The sequence below is a fragment of the Zerene cesonia genome, chromosome 20, assembly GCF_012273895.1.
Source record: "Zerene cesonia ecotype Mississippi chromosome 20, Zerene_cesonia_1.1, whole genome shotgun sequence".
Lineage (NCBI taxonomy): Eukaryota > Metazoa > Arthropoda > Insecta > Lepidoptera > Pieridae > Zerene > Zerene cesonia.
This window is the reverse complement of record NC_052121.1, coordinates 5,069,511-5,081,177: the sequence shown is the minus strand read 5'-3', so window position 1 is coordinate 5,081,177 and position 11,667 is coordinate 5,069,511. Positions and strand designations below refer to the sequence as shown.

Here is an 11,667-nt window from a genome sequence, read left to right as displayed (position 1 = left end):
AAAAAAAAAATTGCGTCCTCTAAAAAACGCAAGGTTAGGCCTAAAAAATGTAACATTTCAATGGACTAATTTGTTCAGCAAGATTTTACAATTAATCAGAAAATAATATAGGTGTTATGAATGTTCTGATTGGTATGCATTTTTTAAATTGAGTGAGCAGAATGACTGTGAATTACTTTCTTATAAAAATCGGCAATTGCATTAATAGTTTGTTGAGTAAAAGCAAAACAAGACAAGCAAAAGCACTTATTAGGAATAGTTTAGCTAAGAGGATGCTTCGGCCGTACGAGCCGAACAATCGGAGGGAGTGTGCCGTGGAAGCAGCTAGCGAGTGATAGAATCGGCTATAGGGTATTCCCCAAACAGAAAAAAAGTAGATTGTAGTTATACAATGAATTGTTGTATAAAATAAAGTTCATTGCTTATGCACTGGGTGCTTACCAACATTTTATTAAATACTAACCGCTCGCCACGACTCCACTCGGATAGATTTTTTGATGACTATTTCAGATTAATAACAATTACTTTATAGTGCAGACCACACGTAGTTGACTAATCTGTGACTTTTTCACACAAAAACCGAAACTGGGATATATATACTTTTGAAACAATAATAATCGCCACATAAGATAATGCTATCTTTCTATTAAAATTTAAAGAATCGGCAAACGATGAAACCCTCAAACCTTTTTTATTTTAAAGGAATTATATAAATAAAAGGCAATTTGTAGATATACATAATATATTTGATACTCGTTTTTCTTATAATGCTCCCATAAAACATTTAAGCGCACTAGCGACTTGCAAGTTTAGTATACAATTCGTCTAATTAATCTATAAAAATATGACATGGAATACTAGAACTAACGAATATGTGACTAGAGATCTTTGTCTTAACAAATCATTCGTATAAATCTTAGGAATACAAAACCATAAAAACAAACTTCACCGCTAGAAGACAAAACTAAATACCTTGTACAGTCTTTTAATATTTAAAAATAGACATTAATATATGTTTTTTTTTAAATGAATATAATGAAATACTGATTGCAACATTTGACGATACAATATTATAAATTTCGATCAAATAATAATAAATATCGATTGTATGTTAATACATCCATAGTACATATGCTACCGTTAAAACCCGTTTTATAACATAAAACGGGAAAAACTCCCTAGTTAGAATTGATTGTAAGTAAGTGCTTTATAAAAATTAAGATTTAATAACGCTCAAAAATTAATATTCGTTACTAGTTAAAAAAGGAGAACTTTCAAACAATAGCAAAAATTTTATGACGAGTTGGATCGTCGAACCTGCGTCATTCGTCGTACGGTGGAACCAATCAAGGGTGGTCGAGAGGACAAACGCGTTTTTCGCAAGTGAGTCTGACTTTAAACTATTTCGACTGAGGTTTTACATGAGTTCATATTGGTATCTATGTATTGTTATGAATAAAAACAATGGAAATAATAAAAGTTGTGTAAAAATAATTTTGTTGAGAACATATATATAGGAAATCCAATAGTAGTATAATTGATGTTTATTGCTACTGGTATTATAGACTAGTTGAGGATTACTTAATTCTAATTTCAGAAAGACATTTAAAAGTTACGACTAACAAGGGAAAAACATTCCAACAAAAACGGGTTTAAACCACGTTTTAACGATAACACTATGTAACATCAAATTGCCACTGATTAACTTTTATCGTGAAAATTAAAAGAAAAAATATTATTGAAATGTTTAGTATTCATTATATTTCTAGTAGCGAATAAAATCAAAAAACTAACGTTAGGTAAGAATAAGGTTATAATTTGGAAGTGTAGTAGAAAAAAATAAATTTCAGGAATATAAAGTTTTTTTTCAATTATAGCCTAGATATAGTCACTATTACAGAACGAATATTCAACACAGATCAGAAATTAAAACTACAGAAAAAAATAATTCTCTTAATAAATATTACCTACTATAAAATCATTATTGTTATTGCTTGTGCGAAAAAACCGCGAAAGCTAAATAAAGTATACGTTAAGACATTTATATATAACTATAATATCGATATGAGCAAATCAGGAAATTGAAATCAGCCTCTCACAGATACATAAACTAAAGGAATGTTTAAAATTTGCTGCCAAGCGATACCAGCCACGTTGTCCGCAGTCACACCGAGACGTCTGTGTAAGGTGCCATCTCCTCTCACCGCCCACACCTCTTGTCCCATACACGACACGTGTTTGTATGTTATATCACAATCTGTAATTAGAAAATATTTTTATTGACAACACATAATTGTTAACAGAACTGGATATAAAATTTGAGAAAATTATTGGTGTGATTACATCAAAAATATCTCTTTTTATATCCTCAACATTTTATTGCATTTCGATGCTGACACTTCCATTTATTCTATTTGATTCTATGGTATTCTTGTTGAATACTTACTGATAATAAAATACTAATTTTAAAAAAAATAAAATAAACTGCCCCTACTGTGCTGTGAGCACCCTAGTAATCTACACTAATATTATAAAGAGGAAAACTTTGTTTGTTTGGTTGTAATGAATAGGCTCAAAAACTACTGGACCGATTTTAAAAATTCTTTCACCATTCGAAAGCTACATTATCCACGAGTAACATAGACTATATATGTACCACGGGCGAAGCCGGGGCGAACAGCTAGTATTTAATAAAAAAGTATCATCAAAATTGGTAAACTCAGTTGCAAGTTCTAAGGTTCATTCCTGAAGTTGGTTGAAAAACAAAACATGTGGCCCAAAAGTGTCTTAAAAAATTACCTGTTAGATATTTCCAATGTTTGCCAGCTTGTTGCATTGGTGAAATATCAGTTCTTACAGCCAGAATCCCATTAGCGAGGAGAACCCAGGCTGACGACATGGTTAACGAAACTAGCTTAGCACCAATGCCCGTCTTATTTTGGCCATAAGGATAATTACATTTAGGCGCCTCAATGAGCCTCCAACTTACACCTCCTGGGTTTTCTTTGGTCACACCTTCCCTGCAATAAAGCTCTCCTTTTCTCCCCACAGCCCATATTATATTGTTGTATGTACTTATCGCAATAAGGGATTGAGGACTATTTACGTGTTCCCAATGGAGTCCCTGCAATCATTTCAAGTTATAATAATAATAATAAGTACAAATGTGTTATTTTGTAAAGTACTATTATACTTAAAAAAAATCAATTAAATTTTTATAAATACTTTTTGAATTTGATTACTTACAGCAGGTGTGGCTGCAGTAACACCAGTTCTATAAATGGCGTCACCACCTAATGTGACAGCCCAAACAGATATTTCTTTGTCATTCGCCTGGAAATTAAATATAAATAGTTTGAGCATACGATAACAATACATATAATTGGATATGTAAGGGTTACAACCCTTAATTATCCAATTAAAGTAGTGTATCCTCATGTATACTAATATTATAAAGCTGAAGAGTTTGTTTGTTTGAACGCACTAATCTCAGGAACTATTGGTCCGATTTGAAAAATTGTTTCAGTGTTAGATAGCCCATTTATTAAAGAAGGCTATAGGATATATATGTACCACGGGCGAAGCCGGGACGGACCACTAGTTTGAAATAAAACTTGTATCACGATGGAATCGTAAGTTTTTATGTTTTAAATTATTATTACTAATATTTTTACCCATAATGATATATCAAGTAGAGCTGTAGAGCCCGCGCGAATCCAGGGCCCTTCTGTGTGAATTTGAGCTTTTCTGTACCAACGTCGTCGTCGGACGCAATCTGTGAAAATTTTCTTTCCATGGTAAGGCGCAGGGAAATCTGTTGCGTACTGCCATCCGTCATTGTCAACACCACCGGGAGTGCTATAGTCTATCATCCATTCCGATATCTGGGAATTGTATAGACATAAATCAATCAAACCAATCAATACACTACAAATCCAATCCTTGATGATAATGATAAAATATTTAATGTCTGTTAAGAATAAGGTAAATGATACATCAACCAAAGACAAATAAAAGATGTTAAGAGATCAGATATGTGGAATTCTTAATATGAAATTAGTACCCAATGCCAATGTCTGCTGAGTAATTTTGTGTGCTCACGGGTACGCTTGTGTTTTCCTGTCACATCGCTCCACATGTATCTGTCAGTTGGTAAACCAGTTGAAGTATATCCAGTTAATGGATTCCATCTTTGATTTTCATAAACGCAATATGTTTGAGTGTCTGTCATAGAGTGTATGCCCTCATTACTGCCAAGACCTATAAAAAATCAAACATACAAAACTTTAAAATTATATCTATTATTATTATAAAGGGTGCCCCTTTTAATTTTTATTGGTGAGCTTTCCATACTACATCTGTTCAAAAATGTTAAATATTTTTATTGCCTTACCCTTTAAAATACCTCCACCCCAACCACCAGTATAAACCCAAGCTCTGTGATCATGGGATATACCCCATACCACAGTATTTGAACAACATTCAACTTTTCGTAGAAAACCTCCCATTAATTGCCAAAACATCTCATCAGGGCCAATTATAACACTAGTAGAACAATACTCCATAGTGTATAATTTCAAATTTCCCATTACTAATACTGATGTTATAGTTTCTGGGCTCAGTCGGTGTTTGAAAGAACAGAAATTTGTGTCATTTACTATAACAGTAAATCCAGATTCATCACAAATAATTTTTATGGTAAATTCTTGACCTGGTTTCAATGGCAATTGATAACGATCTTCCACCCCCCACTGTCCAGATTTCTTTGTATTACACACAACAACACCCTCATCAAAACGCATATTAAAGTGAAAAGGTATTTCAGTAACTTCACTTTCAATTTTATGCCTTTGTTTTTGAATTTCTGGGCCTTGTAAATTTATATGAAACCGATTTATATCATCAAATAAGCAGCCAGATATTTTAAGAGTACTGCCTGATGGAAAGTTATTGTGTAGAGTAGTCATAAATCCTTTTTGTATGTCTTTCCCAAACACCTGAAATTCTTTAGTGTAACTACCACTCTTTTCAGCCATTAGCTGTGCTGGTGCTGGATCCCAGTTGAGGACATCTCCTGAATTAGTAACAACCCAGATTGAACTGACTGAAGGTCTTCCAGATACCCCATGTATTTGTGATGTAATATCAACCAACACATTAAGCCATTCTTCCTGCTCCATTTCTGAGATAAACTGTATTTTTAAAATTTGTGTATTTTGTGTAGGGATGGTAATTGATATTCTAGGATTGCCTGGTTCAGATGATGTAGTAATACTAGTTACTTCTCCCAAGTTGAAGATATACTTTATGGTACCATCTGGTTGAAATACTGACAGTGTTCCTGTATTTTCTAGGGAATGCCAATAAAGTGAAATGATGCAATCTTCACTGGTATTATTTGTATTAACTAATCTTGCTTCACAACTGCGAGTCCAACCTTTTTCTTCAATAGCTACCCCAAACTTGGTGAGATCAATATTTAAAGTATTTCTAACTTTTAAATCATCTAATATTTGAAATCTCCATTTGGCGACAATATCAGTATTGTGCACATTTTGTGAGTCAGTAAACCAGTTGGGTGGTTGAATGGCATCTACTAAACATGCTCCTGCATCAACAAAGCTCCATGCTGTGTCACATGTGCCCCATGCTGTCTGACTGACTTCTTCGTCAAAATACATTCCAGAATCAAGATCAAATACACTACTATCACTGTCAGGTTGAGCCTCCATTCCCACCACAGATCCCACACTACGAACAGGGCTCCATGCTCTAGGATTTTTCAAAGTTGTTTCATAGCTTTTACCCGTTAAGTCTATATTCTCCACATTCATGCTTGTTTTTTGCTTTAATTCTTTTGAAGGTTTAAGAGGCAAAGTGTTCTCTATAGGAGCAGAGTGTGATTCTTCCCAAGAATTTCTTAAATTAATATTAGATTTGAGCTCAGTTGTATTTTCATTGAGTAAATTTAAACTTTGATGCTTTTGATTTGATGCGGATGAGATAATGCTTGCTGAGCTTGAAGTGCGACTGACTTGCATATTAGCTTGAACCATTCTCCATCTCTTGCCTGTAAGTTCTGCTGGTGTAATACCACTTCTCCAATATATACTTTTGTTTGAACCTCCTATGGCAAATACTTGATCATTTATACCAACTGAAATATGAACCATATTACCATTGACCTCTAGCCATCCACTTCCCATAGCGGCTGATTCAGATGTACCTGCAGCATTACCATCTATACCTTTTCTGAACCAAACCCTTGTATCTGAACTTACAGCCCAAACAACATTATGGCCAACTGATATAACAGATAATTTTGCTTCATTGGGGGACTTTACTTCCAACCATGCTTCTCCTGTTGGTGAATCCTTAGTGATACCTTTTCGTATAATAGCTCGTCCAGACCAAAGCAATGCCCAAACCAATCCTGTTGGTCCAACTGAGATCTGCTTTATATCACAATTTGGAGGAATGCTCACATTTATCCACTTTAATCCTTCTGGAGATGTAGTACTCACTCCAGATCTGTACATAACCCTACCTTGAGCAGTTATTGCCCAAACAGATAGTGACCCTGGAGAACAATATGGAATATGATTTCCTCCAATACTCACATCAATAAATGGTTCTTGGGTTGGATCTTTATGAAGAGGTGCAATCGCACACCAAGAATTCATAGCACTAAACTTTCTATATCTTATCCATTTTCTTCTCCTCACACAAGATTTCCATTGTTTGACTGGTCCAAACTGAGCTGGGAAATCAACTGCATAGCTCCATCCATCATGGTCTAATGGTTGACCATCTAAGGTTAACTCTAGCTGCCAATCTCCTTCCCATTGCCAAGCCATAGATGGCAATCTGATACAGTCAATTGATCTGTCTTTGGTACCATCCTGTGATGAAAAGTGATAACGATCTGTAGGTAACATCCTACCACTAAATCCTTCCAGAGGCAGCCATCGCTCATTCTCATAAGATTCTTCTTTCACTCTTATTGGAATTTCCAATCCATGAACATGTAAGTAGATTTGGCGATCACCTCCGACTGCCCATAAGAAGTGAGGTACAGCTGACAGTGTTTTGAACTCAAGACCTAGGTACATAAATTCTCTCCAACAAGAGCCATTTGTTGAAAGAGCGTACACTTTACCTTCATTGTTTATAGAGAATAATAGAGAGTTGCTCGACATTTCAATAATTATTTTTTTAAAGAATTATAAAGCCTTAATTATTTTCACTTTCCACATGAACTCACTACATTCTAATATGAATCCGAGAAGATCAATCCCATATCAATTAATTACACACATAATCTTTATTAATTGGAAAGTAGACTACTTGTAGGGTACAGAACAAAATTTTGGTCAATAAATATTACGGCATTTTGATATTTATTCTATTTGATTATGTTTCCTAAACAGTTTCTATGGCGTTGTTATTCCTTTAAATATCTTTGGTAAATATTGCTATAACTGCATAACCCAATACATTAAATGTATTCTAATTTATTTTATAGTATTATTTATTTCAAATAATAATGCACAGTTGTAGGTAACTGCTGTGCGAAGTTTTAAGGTAGTAACCTACTACTCAGTTTTGAGTTTGACACAATTGACAAATGACAGAGATATCTGCCCCTTGTACCATGATTTAAACACCTTTTACGTATGGAGGGTAGAGGTATAGTATTATGTTATCTGTGGTAGAGGTAAGGAGAACCGTCTCTGTTGCGAAAAAGTGTCTGTTTATATTTGCTTAATAAAGGTGGCGATATAGAAGTCAAAATGTAAATTTTAAGGCAATGAAAGTAATTAGAATAAGATAGAGAAAATAAGAAAAGGACGAAACAACTTCCGTCTCGTTATGGCGCACTTTTCAAAATAATGAACAATGAAAAAAAATCAACCGAAGTTTCATAATGAATTGTGTGATCATCATTTCTTGACGCTTGATCAATATAGTATTTAGGGAGTAATACGTAAATAAAGTGGACGAATTGCAATTGAAAACAGAGAGAAGAATAATTCTTAAAGACAATACAAAAAACATAACATCCGGTGACCATCACTTATCAACATCGCCTGTTGCGAAAGAAAATCATCAATACCTGTGAGTCAATAATTAATAAAAACTATGTTATATAGGGAAAACCCTATGGTTACCCTATTAAGGTGTCCCTTAAACCTATCCTCGGTACTACCTCTCTCGCTTGACTCGCGTTCTTGCCCTCACAGACCAGCCATATAACCTGCCATAGATCGGAACATAAATTATGACCCGTGTCTGTCAATACAATAAAGTAGTCATTCTTTTTTCAATAAATAATGTATTGGTTGTTATAATAGGTGTCGTATTACTATTTAATTGTGTATATAAATAGTCGATCGAATTTCCGTTATAGGTTGTGCCAACAGCTGGCCAATTCGTGCTCGACTCCCGCATCCAAAAAAGTGTTTAAAGAAAATTGCGATTGCTCTTTAAAAACTTTAAATTAACAACTATTTTTGTACAAAGATTTTAAAGAGCTATTGTGGTAGTCGAGCACGCTTCGGGGAAGTATCACACCCCCACAGAAGACCGGCGAGAAATAGCAATTTATTAACGTCGCAGTTCTTTTGTGCTCAAAATCCAACTTACAAAATCAAAAGGTCATATAAATATGACTAAAAATCGTAGGGTTGGTAGCACCGACATGCAGCTCACCATATCTAGTTGTCAATTGTTAAATAAAGATTGACAACACAAAATGTCAAATATCCCTTGAAAATGCAAATATCATATGCTTAATCATAATTATATAAATTGGCATTTTGTGATTTAAGGCTGAGCAATAAAGTCGGTTTTTCTTACTAACTCATCGTAATATTCTCTTATTACCGATTTACCTTTTTTACTTTATCTTCAAAGAAATAAATTATTATAGTAATCAGTAATGTCATTTCTGTCAGTTCGCAAATCACAATTATGTACATATAGGATACGTTCTTTCCAATGAATTATTCATTACGTCGATTTAAGATTTAGAATTTATGAAAATAACTCATGAATTTGGCAGAACTTCAAGAGAATAATGAAATGCGCCATTCCTATCCTTGACAAAAATAGAATTATAACCACGGTAGTAAGTACTCAAATGAAAAATGAGTTACCTAAGTAAATTCGCAAATACTCTTAGACATCCTTTGGCCAGAGGGATGGCTTCATATGGAGTTATTTGGCCAATATCGAGTTTCATACAGCAAACGTTTGAAGGCAAAAGTTTCAGTAAGTTAGTAGAAATAATTTCAGTGTGCAGTATATTTGTCTTAATATTAATTAATTGTTTACCCTATAGAGGATAATTCATATGATTGGTGGCGCTGTGCACGATTTGGACTGTATGGATCTTGTTATGTTGCTCCAACACTTTACAGTTGGCTGACAATAGCAAGTATTATATGGCCAGCAAATACTTTAAAAGCTGCATTAATTAAGGTGCGTGTTTTATTAGTATTATTAAACCTTAAATCACATCATTGCTTCTTATATTAATACTCCTGAAAGATTTTGGTATACTCTGTTACATTTCCTATAATTATTTTATATTTTAAATAAATGATGTATAAATTTTGCTTCTATTGCTGTATCACAATGGGCGTGCAAATCCCACCTTTAAAACCATATATTTGAAAGCATTTTAATGCTTTTAAACAAAAAAATAACATTACCATTTTTATTTTCTGCTGATTAGAAACTTAAGTAAATTTAATAAGTAGTATGTTAGTCTACATTTGTTTGAATATAAAGGAAATAAACCTAAGTCAATTCAATACTCCTTTCTTTTAACTTAAAAAAAATCATTTGTTTTACAGACTCTATGTGAAACTGTAACTTACACACCATTTGCAATGTGTAGTTTCTATTTTGGTATGAGCTTATTAGAATCTAAAACATTTGATGAAGCAGTGGATGAAGTTAAAGCCAAGTTTTGGCCAACATACAAGGTAATATCTTTTGTTGTTTCCTTTGTATAATTATTGAAGTGAAACTTCTTTAGAATCGTTGTGATTTCAAACCTGATGCAACGGAAAAACGACAGGTAAGAGACGCAAATACAAAAATGTGTAGAATGAAGCCGGCAAAAGTGAGACAGAAATATACATACTATTTTATATTACTGAAGTTTCACTTCTATCGTGTGTGAATCGCAGACACACCTTTTTTTTTAAGAGGCATGTAAGTATATGTTACTTTGCTCAGAAATGTTCAAGACATTTAGTATTTGGCAATATAATATATTTGCAGTTTGCAGTAATTTGTAAAATTATCACTGATTATTTAAAAGAGTAATATCATCATACTCTTCAGCATTTTTCATATTTCTTTTTCCAAGGATTATTATATGGTAACAGTAAATATTTATGTATTGTAAAACATTAAGTGAAGCAATTCTCACAATTTATATATATCTATGTACATATTTTTATTTTATTGAATTTCAGGTTGGTGCTTCTGTCTGGCCAGCAGTAGCTGTAATGAATTTTTGGCTTATTCCTCCAGCTAATAGAGTTCCATTTATAAGTGTTTGTAGTCTTATATGGACATGTTTCCTAGCCTATATGAAACACTTGGATAAGGAGGAGGTTCCTCAAACATTTGTTCACCGATCTGCTAAATTATAAGAAATTTTATACATTTTTATTAGTTCAATATTTAGATAAATTTATTGTGACATATAATGTCAAAAATATTTTATTTTATCATTGTTTTTGTTAGTATGTAATATGTATATGATACATAACATTACTTTAGTGTGATATTAAGTTATTAATTAGAGTATTATTTTTGTATCACAATAAAAGAGCTTTTATTTTATATAAATAGGATGTCAAGAATTGCAGTATTTTATATCAAAATAAATTATGATAATCTACCTCCTATAATTGTTATATGATGTGTGATAACCGCTTAATTAAGATTATAACATATCATAGAAATAAATGTAAAGTCATAATAAACAAGGACTCATATTTCCTCAACTTTTAGTTCCGGAATTGATTTATGATATGTAGTCAACCAGTTGTATTAGTCACGAGTCGTCAAACGTCGTTGTTTTTAATTTTGTTGAAAGAATTTATTACATAATAAACATTTGTATACTGAATTTTCTAAGAATTTTTAAATCGGTACATAATATATTTTTTTCATCGGTATTCATACATGATTAATAAACCATTCCACACCTGAATTTTTATTTTTATTTTCATGGTGAATTTTCCATTTACAGGTAAAAATCCAACACAATTTCAACAATTCACAGTGATTTTATAGTTATGTGCTCGATTTTTTATCTTATCTTTTACATCCACTGACACCTTTATATTTTAGACCAATATAAATAAATAAATCTGTGATATTAAATTTAACTCTTACTAAATTACGTTTACGTATACGTTATGAAAGGTTACCTTGATGTGTGGTTCGCCGCGCTTTTATATGACCATTCGAATTAATTAAGTCGGTGTTATCGATGACGATGTGCGCTACGAGATGATTTTCTTGTTATATCTTCTTAATTATTCAGTGCAAGGGGCATGTACACTTTTTATAATTCATAATAAAATACTTTTTTCAGATTTCTAAAAAAATCATACGTGGGAGGTGCACCGTGTACATGCT

At 32.8% G+C, this 11,667-nt stretch overlaps 3 protein-coding genes across 3 annotated transcripts in view; 1 reads left to right on the top strand and 2 right to left on the bottom strand.

Annotated features, from left to right (window-relative positions):
* Positions 1 to 11,667, bottom strand: part of LOC119834924 (splicing factor 3B subunit 1) — a 33,151-nt gene that overhangs the window by 2,765 nt on the left and 18,719 nt on the right. The gene's annotated exons all lie outside the window — the stretch shown is intronic.
* On the bottom strand, positions 1,146 to 7,578 carry LOC119834925 (tectonin beta-propeller repeat-containing protein). The gene is made up of 6 exons (XM_038359466.1): positions 4,394 to 7,578; positions 4,064 to 4,260; positions 3,675 to 3,884; positions 3,247 to 3,333; positions 2,800 to 3,124; positions 1,146 to 2,257 (listed from the first exon to the last, which is right to left on the bottom strand). The coding sequence occupies exons 1-6, from the start codon at positions 7,197 to 7,199 to the stop codon at positions 2,088 to 2,090; spliced, it is 3,795 nt and encodes a 1,264-aa protein (XP_038215394.1). The 5' UTR covers positions 7,200 to 7,578; the 3' UTR covers positions 1,146 to 2,087.
* Positions 8,841 to 11,236, top strand: LOC119834927 (mpv17-like protein). Its single transcript, XM_038359468.1, has 4 exons — positions 8,841 to 9,273; positions 9,344 to 9,483; positions 9,861 to 9,992; positions 10,491 to 11,236. Exons 1-4 carry the CDS (start codon positions 9,150 to 9,152, stop codon positions 10,668 to 10,670), a joined length of 576 nt encoding a protein of 191 aa, XP_038215396.1. The 5' UTR covers positions 8,841 to 9,149; the 3' UTR covers positions 10,671 to 11,236.

Excerpts from the sequence above, each read along its gene's own strand:
- LOC119834925 (XM_038359466.1), bottom strand. The coding sequence starts at position 7,199 with ATGTCGAGCAACTCTCTATTATTCTCTATAAACAATGAAGGTAAAGTG. Across the intron at positions 3,885-4,063 it reads TCAGCAGACATTGGCATTGG|ATATCGGAATGGATGATAGA; the intron begins GTACTAATTTCA and ends TACAATTCCCAG. Across the intron at positions 3,334-3,674 it reads TACTTGATATATCATTATGG|GCGAATGACAAAGAAATATC; the intron begins GTAAAAATATTA and ends TTTAATTTCCAG.
- LOC119834927 (XM_038359468.1), top strand. The coding sequence starts at position 9,150 with ATGAGTTACCTAAGTAAATTCGCAAATACTCTTAGACATCCTTTGGCC. Across the intron at positions 9,484-9,860 it reads TAAAAGCTGCATTAATTAAG|ACTCTATGTGAAACTGTAAC; the intron begins GTGCGTGTTTTA and ends TTTGTTTTACAG. Across the intron at positions 9,993-10,490 it reads AGTTTTGGCCAACATACAAG|GTTGGTGCTTCTGTCTGGCC; the intron begins GTAATATCTTTT and ends ATTGAATTTCAG.